The following is an 11,488-nucleotide window of genomic DNA, read 5'->3' as shown; positions in this document are numbered from 1 at the left end:
TTGGAACCACGCCCTACAATAAATTTTATGAACCTGTAAAAAATGGTTTAAAAGGTGCAGTATTCAGCGAGTCAGGCTAAGTCTGCCCATACCTGCTCGGTTTATCATGGGCCCATGGTGTATCACGATATGGTTGCTTAGTTGGGTCTTTTCATCGACGTTCTGTGAGGAAATCAAACATGGTGAGATTAAACTTGGAAAATGTCATATTTTGCAGTGTAACAATCTTAAATTTAATCTGACACTAATTATTAGGGATTCGTTTACTGCTGTTGCATTACGGTTGACAAAGAAATCAATGGCATGACTTAGAAAAAAAATGAGGAAATTTCTTTTCAGTTCTAAATTAAACTTAGAAATATAGCTCGGTAAAAGGCCCTTCTGACCCTTGACCCCGCGCTGCCCAAATACATCCATGTGACCATTCGACCGACTCATCTTTGGAATGTGGATGAAACCGGAGCACTTGGTGGAAACCCCCATGGACAAACCCCTGACAGACAGCACCAGCTTCGATCCCAGGTCGCTGGCACTATAGTGGTGTCCCGTTAATCGCTCAGCCCTTCTTTTACCTCAGTTTGTAATTCAGACGTTGAGAGCCCATGTGGCAGTTTGAGCATGCTTTACTTCTTTGTGACCAAGTTTTGCACCTCTCATTTCATAGCCAGGTTACCAAACCATCGGGACCATGTCTGCAGCACTTGGGGAAACAATCACTTCAAGACCTTTGACGGGGATGTTTACCAGTTTCCTGGAACCTGCGACTATAATTTTGTGACTGACTGCAATTCTCAATACAAAGAATTCTCCATTCACATAAAACGTGTTATCTCCAATGGGCACCCAAAAATACATTACATCTCAGCAAAAATCAAGGATATTGTGATTTACATGACACCAAAATTTCTAGTGGTCGATGATGAGATGTAAGTGAGACGGCCAGTTATTTTATATTGAATATCCAGTTTATAAGCTGTGGGTGTGGACTCTCTGTGAACCATGTCTTTACTTACAAAACATCTTGCTCTCCCTTCTTTAACTTTCTGTCTCAGCACTGGAATATATTCTTGTCTTTATTAACAGGTTGCAGTCTGCCCTTAGAGAATTTCAATGCTGGAGGGATTGAATTTAAGAGCAGGAAGGTCCTGCTGCAAGTGTACAGGGTATGGATGAGGCCATACCTGGAGGACTGTGTGCGGTGTCGGGCTCCTTATTTGAGAAAGGATAGACTGGGTTTGAAGGCAGACTGGAAAACGCTGATTCCAAAGAGGAGGAGGTCAGCCAATGAAGAGAGATTGAGTCGCTTGGGATGTATTCGCTGGAATTCATAACGGGGATTGTACAGAAACGCAAAATCGTGAAAGGAACAGAGAGACTAGAAACAGGAAAGTTGTTTTCATTGGGCAGGTGAAAGCAGAACTAGGGAACATACCTTCAAGATTCAGGGAGTATTTCTTAAAGTAGATGAGAAGGAATTTGCTGAGGGACCTGGATAGGTTTGTTCCACTGAGCCAGGGAAAAGATGGCAAAGTAAATGTGCCATGGTTGACACAGCTAATCATGAAGAAGAACAAAGCATACCTAATGTTTAAGAAACAAAGGTCAAGACAGGCTCATGAGAATTACATGGTACCCTGCAAGGAACTTAAAAAAGAACCAAGGAGAGTTTGATAGGGGCATGAGAAGACCTCGGCAAGTAGGATTAAGGAAAACCCTAAGGTGTTCTTCACACATGCAAAAAGTGTGTCAAAAAGTTTGATGGAAGTGAGGATAGGATCAATTGGGGATAAATGGGGGAACATGTGCATGGAGGCAGAGGAGGTCCTAAATTAATACTTTGCCCCAGTTTTCACCAGGGAATGGGACCTTGGTCAATGTAAGGTCAGTGTAGAACAGGCTATTGTGCTGGTACATGTTGAGGGTAAGACAGTGGAAGTGTTGAACCTTCTTAAAAATATTCACATGTTTGAGTCCCTGGAATTGGAAGAGGTGTGCCTCAGGTTATGACAGGAGGTGAGGGAAGAGAATGCTGGAGCATTGGTGATGATCTTTTGCTTTTTGTATCTAATCCATATGCTTCTTTACCAAACAGATTAGCTTCGCTTTCTCATATTAATCAGTTTTCTGGGTACAAGGTGAATCTGCATCAAAGTGGACTTTTACCTTTAAATGATTCTATATCGAGATATTTTAACTTTCATTTTAAGATTGTGAAGGATCAATTGATCTATCTCAATATTATAATTACAAGGAGTTATAAACATCTTTTTAAGGAAAATGTTTCTACTTTATTTAATCAGGTCAAATTACTGCTACTGAGATGCTCACCTTTATCTATTTCCATGATTGGTTGCAACAATTCTAGTACAATGAACATTCTACTTCATTCTCTGATGAGGTTTGGGACCGTAATCTGATGAATACAACCTCCTTTTGTGCGTGGCCCTGCTGGTTGCAATTTAAAGTGGTCCATTGAGCACACATGGCTAAAGTTAAACTGTCTCATTTTTATTCAGCTATAAATTCTCTATGTGACAAATGTAAAATTGTGCTCACATGTTCGGGACCTGCCCTAGTTTGGAAAGATATCTTTCAAACATTATTAGTGATTCTTAAATTCAAGTTAAAACCTTGCCCTTGAATTCAGATCATTTCAAGATGATGACGTTTTACTGACTCCAACTCAAAACTGAATTTTATCTGTTACTTCATTGATGGCCAGATGTGCAATTTTGATGAAATGGAAAGACAATGGTTAAACAATATTATGTCTTGTTTAAGTTTAGGAAAAAAAATAGATATGCCATGAAAGATTCAAATATTAACTTCCAAAAGATGTGGGGTCATCTATGGGTTATTATGATAGCCTAAAGAATTCGGGCTATTCTGAAACTTTCGCGCTGCAGGTTGTTGTCCCTTGGTTCCTACGTGTCAGCTTTTAGTAGGGGTTCTGAATTAGAACATTACAATATATAACTTTACTGTTCAATTTTGCATAATATAAACATCAATAAAATATTTTAAAAAAAATGAGACACACTGTCTTGTCAAGGATAGTCAGCATGGCTTTGTGAGTGGAAGATCAAGCCCCCTGGGCCTAATTGTGCTTTTCAAGGAGGTGAGAAAGGAAATTAATGAAGTTAAGGTGGTGAATGTGGGGTGTATGGATTTTAGAAAGGTGTTTGACAAGGTGCCCCATGGTGGGCTCATTCAAAAATTCCTAAGCTATGGTTGCTTGGATTCGGAATTCACTTTCCTGAATAAGACAAATGGTGGCAGTAAATGGATAGTATTGTGCCTGCAAGTCAGTGACAAGTGGCGTTCTGTACCGATCTATTCTGGGACATCTGCTGTTTGGGGTTTTTATATATGACTTGGATGAAGAAGTGGAGGAGTTAGTGCAGATGATCTAAAGATTGGAGGTGCTGAGGATGGTGCAGAAGATTATTAGAAGGGTTACCACAGGATATAAACAGGATGCAATGGTGGGTCGAGAAGTGGCAGGTGGAGTTCAATCCTGATAAGTGTCATGTGATGCATTTTGGAAGGTCAAACCAGGAGGTGGAATACATGGTTAATTGCAGGATTCTTAACAGTGTGGCAGAACAGTGGGATCTAGGGGTCCAAGTTCATATATCCTGCAAGTTTACCATGCAAGTTGATGGTTAGGAAGTCTTATAGTCGGGGTATTGAGTTCAAAGGTCATCTGGTAATGTTGCTGCTCTATAAAACTCTGCTTAGATCAGATTCATGATTTTTTTATTGTTATGTAATAAAACAGAAAAAGTAATTTTTAAATTTAAATTTAGACGTACAGCACAGTAACAGGCCATTTTGGCCCATGAGTCCGCGCTGCCCAATTTACACCCCATTGACCTACACCCTGGTATGTTTTGAACAGTGGGAGGAAACCAGAGCCCCTGGAGAAAACCCATGCAGACACAGGGAGAACATACAAACTCCTCACAGACAGCACAGGATTTGAACCCTGTCTGGTTCCTGATTGCTGCCTCTGCAAAGGCATTCCGCTAACTGCGTAATATTACACAAAATTTTCCTTTGTGTACCATAAGGCAGACAAAGATTTACCATCAGCAGTAATTGCCTGGGGCACATCAGAGTCAGAAAGAGAGTCTATCCGTGGGTTCACTTCCAGCGCTCCCACACCCTGGCAGCCACACAGCCTTCATTCCAAACCATTGGCAACCTGTGCTCCGTCTAAATCCAAACCTTCAGATCCAAACCTCTGGCATGATCCGGAAGCCCTCATCGCATCTTGGTTCCAATATCTGCTACCCCTTCAGCCAGTCTCCATCCAGTCTCCAGCAGTTCACAGCCTGGTGCGAGCCCCTTGATTGTAGTCAATGGCAGCTGCAGCCCACATGAGTTCCTCATGTTGAGTCACCAACAGCCTGCTGCCTGTGTATTCTTCAGCTTCAGAACCCCACACCACTCATCTGCTGCCATGGTCACCATCCTATGGGTCGTCTCCTTTGCTTCTCCTTCTCAAACGGAGGATAGTCTCCCCATTTCCTGGTGCCCTGAACTAGTGCCCTTCTTCCCTGGAATCTTCAACTTTTCATGTCACCATTTTGGGCCCACTTAAAGCCTGTGCAGAACTGGCGACAGTTTGACTGGGTATTTGGACCCTGGGGATGAGCGCTATGTCTCCGCTCCCTGCTCTCCGTAGATCCGCACCTGCAGGGCTGGCAGCACAGCCATTTTTTTGTGATTCAATGTGATAATCTCTCCCCTCATATTGGCCTTCTGGCATGAAATTACTTCCTTGAACTCTCAGGGTGGGCAACATTTTAATTTTTAATTTAGACATACAGCATGATAAAAGGCCATTTCAGCCCATGAGTCTGTACCAGGGGTGTAGGTTAATTGGGTGGCATGGATTCGTGGGTCGAAATGGCCTGTTACCATGCTGTGTGTCTAAATTAAAATCAAAAGGTTGGCCACTGCTGGTTCCTTTCCAAATGTAAGAGCTGTGTGGGAGTACATAGTGCCTCAGACCAGGGCACTCCTGAGCTTGCCAATTGCCAGCTCTCAAGGAAGCCACACACCAACAAAACGTACCTGTCGGACTCGAGGTGCCTGCGGTTTGCTCCATCTCTCGGTCTCTCCCTCACCAGCACATTGGCAGAATTGTGGTGATGAAGGTAGTGCCACTGCCTCACAGTGACTGGGTTCCATCCTGACTTCCGACGCTGTCTGCTTTTCTGTGAACGATGGAATACTACCACTTGGAAACAGGCCTATCAGCCCATCTATTACATGTCAGGTCCCACTGACCTGTACCTGTCCATGTACCTAACCACTGTTTTCCTTAAATGACGAAACGACCCCGTATTCACCACTTGAGCTGGCAGCTCATTCCACACTCTCGCCGCTCTCTGTGTGAAGAAATGTGCTCCTCTTTTACCCAGAACCCATGTCCTCCAGTTCTTGTCTCACCCAACCTCTGGAAAAAGCCCACTTGCATTTACTCTATCCCAGTGGTTCTCAACATTTTTCTTCTCACTCACATCCCACTTTAAATAATCCTTATGCCATCGGTGCTCTGTGATTAGTGAGGGATTTCTTAAGGTGGAATGTGAGTGGAAAAGAAAGGTTGAGAACCACTGTTCTACACCCATACTAATTGCAGAGCACCTATGACATAAGGCTTACTTAAGCTGGGATGTGAGTGGAAAGAAAAAGTTTGAAAACCAATGTTTTAATTGTCCCTAATTGTCTCGTTATGTGCACAGTTTCAGAACTCCTAAGGAAATGGACCAATGACAATTTTTCTCAAGCAAAATATTTCAGTAACAATTGGGTCTAGAACAGTGATTCTCAACCTTTCCTTCCCACCCACATCCCATCTTAAGTAATCCCTTACTAATCACAGAGCACTGATGGCATAGGGATTACTTAAAGTGGGATGTGAGTGCAAAGAGAAAGGTTGAGAACCACTGGTCTATCTATAATCATCATTTTGTATACCTCCATCAAATCTCCCCTCATTCTGCGACGCTCCAGGAAATAAAATCCTGTTAATCTTTCCCTGTACCTCAGCTCCTCAAATCCTGGTAACAACCTTGTTAATATTCTCTGCACCCTTTCAATCCTATTGATATCTTTCTTGTAATTAGGTGTCCAAAACTGCACAAGTACTTCACTTCTTTTACATCTAAGTGATTGAAATAAATCACTAATGGACGATGTTAAGCCAGCTTATTGCCAAGTGATCCAGACATTGTTTCACTTTCTACACTCAGTTCAGTGTGCAAAGAACTTTCCCGACTCATCGACTTGTCAGCACCAAAACAGCGCAATACACAAACATGCTGAAGAAATTTAGCAGGACATGTCGCACCCACAGGAAGTAAAGGGTCCTTAATGTTTCGGGCCTGGGCCCTTCATCAGGCATAAGCAAAAACAGGAAGGTGCCTGAATAAAAGATTGGGGGGTGGGGGGTAGAGGGTGGGAGGCAGGGAGAGAGGAAGGGGCACAGGCTAACTGGCAAGAGATGGTAGGTGGATACAGGTAGGAGGTTAGAAGGGAAGCTGAGAAGTGCTGGGGGAGGATATAGCTGTCTGATAAGTGAGGGAAAGGGGATGGGGAGCTGGGGAAAGGGTACAGAGGGGTAGGAAGAGACTGGGGGAGGGGGGGAATTCAAAAAATCATGAAGTATGCTATCTGGTTGGAGAATGCCCAGACTTTAGATTGCATCAAGCCACTCTCCAACTAGATAAGATGCATAACTTGCTGAGATTCAAGTCTGGTCAAGGTGAGATTTTGAGAGCCCAGTGTTTGTACGTTCCTGTCAGAATGAAAGCCAAGGTTAGTGGGTACAGGGAACCTTGGTTTATGAGTGATATTGGGGATCTGGGTTGGAAGGTGTATGCAGGTAAAGGCATCATGTACCAAATGAGGTATTTGCAGAGTATAAAAATGCCAGAAAAACCTCAAGAAAGAAATGAGGAAGGCTAAAAGAAGATATGAGGTTGCTTTGGCAGACAATGTGAAGGAAAATCCTATGGGTTTCCACAGGTATGTCAAGGGCCAAAGGTTTTAAGTGACAAAATTGATCCCCTTGAAGTTCAGCGTGGTCGGCTTTCTATGGAATGAAATGAGATGGGGGAGATCTTAAATTTTATTTTCATGAAGATTCACTCAGGAAACAAGCACAGGGACTTGGGAAGTAAGGAAAACAAGCTGTGAAGTCATGGAATCTATACAGATTAAAGAGGAGGAAGTGCTTGCTGTCTTAAAGCCAATAAAGGTAGATAAATCCCCAGGGCCTGACAAGATATTCCCTTGGGCCTTGAGGGAGCCTGGTGTAGAAATTACAGGGACTCTGGCAGAAATATTTAAAATGTCCTTATCCATGGGTGTGGTGCCAAAGGATTGGAGGATAGCTCACGTTCCATTGTTTTAAAAAAATTCCAAAAGTAACCCTGGAAATTATAGGCTGGTAAGCCTGGCATCAATAGTAGGTAAATTATTGGAAGGTGTTCTAAGAGATATTTGGATAGCCAGAAACTGATAAGGGATAGTCAACATTGTTTCGTGTGCGGTAAGTCATGTTTAATTAATCTTATACAATTTTTCTAGGAGGTTACCAGGAAGATTGATGAAGATATTTACAGCTGTGGATATTGTCTATGTGAACTTTAGTAAGGACTTTGACAAGGTCCCACATGGGAGGTTAGTCAGGAAGGTTCAGACATTAGAGAGTGGTGGTGGATGATCGCTTCTCAGACTGGAGGCTTGTGACTAGTGGTGGGCCTCAGGGATCGGTGCTGGGACCATTGTTGTTTGTCGTCTATATCAGTGATCTGGATGATAATGTGGTAAATTGGATCAGCAAGTTCTCAGATGACACTAAGATTGGAGGTGTTCTGGACAGCGAAGAAGGTTTTCAAAGCTTCCAGAGCGATCTTAACCAGCTGGAAAAATGGGCTGAAAAATGGCAGATGGAATTTAATGCAGAAAATGTGAGGTGTTGCACTTTAGAAGGACAAACCAAGAAAGGACATACACTGTAAATGGACAGGCACTGAGGAGTGCAGTAGAATAGAGGGACCTGGGAATACAGATACATAATTCCCTGAAAGTGGCATCACATGTGAATGGGGTTGTAAAGAGAGCTTTTGCAATATTGGCCTTTAGAAATCAAAGTATTGAGTACAGGAGTTGGGATGTTATTGTAAAGTTGTATAAGACATTGGTGAGACGAAATATGGAGTACTGTGTGCAGTTTGGTCACCTAATACGAGGAAAGATATCAATAAGATAGAAAGAGTGCAGAGAAGATTTACTAGGATGTTGCCTGGACTTCAGGAACTGAATTACAGTGAAAGGATAAACAGGTTAGGACTTTATTCCCTGGACTATAGAAGAATGAAGGGAGATTTGATAGAAGTATTTAAAATTATGAGGGAGAAGAGAGAGTGAATGTAGTTAGGCTTTTTCCATTGCGGGGAAGTGAGACACAAACCAGAGGACATGGGTTAATGGTAAAAGGGGAAAAGTTTTGGTGGAACATGAGGGGGAACTTCTTTGAACAGAGAATGGTGGGAGTGTGGAATGAACTGCCAGCTGAAGTGGTGAATGCGGGCTCAATTTAAGACAAATTTGGATAGGTACACAGATGGTAGAGATGTGGAGGGCTATGGTCGGGGTGGAGGTCAGTGGGACTAGAGAGAATAATAGACTGATACAGTCTAGAAGGGCTGAAGGGCCTGGTTCTGTGTTGTAATGTTCTCTGAAGATGTTATTTGGTCTGAAACAATAATTGGGCTAGGAGTTGGGGCAACTGTGCAAAAAAATGTCACCCATGGCTGAACTGTCACGGAGCAGAGGGCATTTAGTGAAGGGTTCAAGGTTAAATAGATCGTTCTGTCCAGAAGCTGACTGAGATCTTGTGCAGACTGCCTGAAGGGGTGGTGGAGGTAGGGCCTGGAGAAGCCGAGCTCTTGAATCAGCAGGTATAGAAGGTGGTGGACCAAATGGTGGAAAGGAGTGGAGCACATATGAGAGCACATATGAGAGAGTGGGTTCTTGGTGAAGGGATCAGACTTGAAACTTTGCCAGTTTTGTTTTCTCCCACTGATGCTGCTGGACCCGTTGGGTTCGTCAGCAGAACGTGTGTTGCTGGAAAGACATTGAATGGTTAACATGGACTTAATGAATTTAGCGTGGGATTAGAATAGAGAAATCTCCACCACCGTACAGGCCCATCGGCCCAGAGTGTTGTGCCGACCTAATAACCTACACTAAAAACTTCCTAGGACTTTCCTACTGCATAACCCTTTATTTTCTCACTTCCATGGACCTATTTAAATGGTCTTTTAAAAGTTTCCAATACACCAGCCTCCACCAACATTGCTGGTAGCACATCTCACCACCCTCTGTTTGAAATATCTACCTCTGACACTCCCCATGTACTCCGAAGCACCTTAAAACTATGCCACCTGATGTGAGTCATTTCAGCCTGTCTTGGGTAAACTTATACCTCTCATTTTGTTCATTTTAGATTGGTCACAGTGTTTGAGCTACCGAAAGAAAATAGACACACACACCGAGATCAGTTCAGTTTATACAAATGTTTATTAGAAATTCAAAAGCTGATTTCAAACTACAATATGCTAGCCCTTCCCAACTATACTTATCAACGCTTAGACTGGTCCCAACTGCCGAAGCGAGGCAACGACTGCACACTTGTAGTAGGTTGTCAGGGCGCCGGTAGCACCTCCCCCGACCGGGATGTTGGCTGGACTCTAGAAGTTCTTCTGCTTGCTGAGAGATGTTGCCACCTCTCGGAGAGTCTCAAACTTCAGCAGCGGGACCATGGCTTATATTACCCAAAAACTGCTTACCCAAGCACCTAATCCCAGCACAGTAAGAAAGATAAGCAAGCAAGCTAGCATGCTTAGGCTTCTATTGAATAACATAATTTTCAGCTTATCACTTTGAATACAGTGGTTTATTTTGCATCATGGCTAGGCCTCTGACAGTCTGTGACCAAAACAAGCAGGAAGATTAAATGTTCTTGGTACATAGATGTCCTTTCGTCGGATAACTGCATCTCTGGCCCCTCGGTGGAATTTAGCTTATATCTGCTGATTCTAAAACACAAGCAGGTTCTCAGCCTTGCAGAAGCAACGGGTGCAAAAGTAAAAAAAAACACGGTTAGAATCTTCCATTACACAGCCCTGGGGAAAAAGCCTCAGGCCATCCACGTAATCAATGCCTCTCATCATCTCATCACCCCTCATCCTCTGTCACTCCAAGGACTAATCTTTTTCAGAGTCATGCTCCCTTACTTTGGACCCGGTCTCTACATCGAACGAAATGCTCAGTATACGAAGCTGTATGGAAAATTTGGACTGACTCTAATGTGGAACAGAGAGGATGCCCTTATGGTAAGTGCAAATGCAGGAGACATTTCTCGAAACAATTGCCCAGCTATAATGCCTTGAGCTATTTGCTTGCACATTTAAATAGCAGAGAGAAGGTGCAAATGGGCTGTGCCTTAAACTAATGGATGACTACAGATTGAGAGCTCTTTAAATATAATAATAAGCTGCATTGGATTGCACATCCTTTGGAAGATGGATTTTTAAGAGGAGAGAATATTTGTCAGCCACATCAAATCTCTGATGACCTCTGTTGCATAAACAAGAAATTTATTCTGGATATGTTCAGATTCAAGTTTGTTTATTATCATCTGGCTGTACAAATACATCCCAACAAAACAGTGTTTCTCCACATCACAGTGCACACACACACAGTACACAGCACATAAATAATCACACGTATTCATCAAAATATTATAAACTAAAGGTTTAAATGTTTTGGAATAATTTACTCAGCTTCTTTAAAACACACCCACAATTACCAGTGCAGGATATTGTTGATCGATCTCACAGTGCTGTAGGAAAAGCCTATTTCCCAGCCTGCCAGTCCTGGTTTGGATGCTCCTGTATGCCCTTCATGATGGTAGTGGGTCAAGGATCCTGTGTGCTGGATGGACAATTTTTTGAACCCCATTCCCCACTGTGGTAATGATCCTCTGTATCGATGCCTTTGGCTACTGAGCTACACAATGATGCAGCCAGGCAACACACTCTCAATCGCGTTCCTGTGAAATGTAGTCAAGATGGGGGCCAGTAGCTTCTTTTGGAAGCGAAGGTACTGGTCCAGGATAGGTTGTCCACTACGTGCATGCCGAGCAACTTTGCTGCTCTCTCCTCTCTCCATGTAGTGAAGAGTGGTGGACCTTCGTCTTCCTGAAGCCCACAATCACCTCTGTAAGCTGACTCATCAGGGCAACGACAGTTGTGTCATCTGCAAACTGGAGATCTGTTTGAACTGAGTTGTGCAGTCCCCCTGGACTTATGTCCATGGACTCGCACTGACTACAACCATTTTATTTTAATATTTAGATACACTGCAGAATAACAGGCCATTCCGGCCAATGAGCCTATCCTAA

At 43.1% G+C, this 11,488-nt stretch overlaps 1 protein-coding gene across 1 annotated transcript in view; it reads left to right on the top strand.

Annotated features, from left to right (window-relative positions):
* The first annotated feature begins 618 nt into the window (after positions 1–618).
* The window catches only part of LOC138755183 (mucin-5B-like), a 143,584-nt gene continuing 132,714 nt past the window's right edge, over positions 619–11,488 (top strand). The window contains exons 1-2 of the mRNA XM_069920689.1: positions 619–926; positions 10,304–10,418. Of these exons, the coding sequence (XP_069776790.1) occupies positions 619–926; positions 10,304–10,418 (423 nt within the window). The remainder of the gene's footprint in view (positions 927–10,303; positions 10,419–11,488) is intronic.

This window comes from Narcine bancroftii, chromosome 1 (genome assembly GCF_036971445.1).
Source record: "Narcine bancroftii isolate sNarBan1 chromosome 1, sNarBan1.hap1, whole genome shotgun sequence".
Taxonomy (NCBI): domain Eukaryota; kingdom Metazoa; phylum Chordata; class Chondrichthyes; order Torpediniformes; family Narcinidae; genus Narcine; species Narcine bancroftii.
The sequence above is the reverse complement of the archived record's forward strand: the minus strand, read 5'-3'. Positions and strand labels throughout refer to the sequence as shown.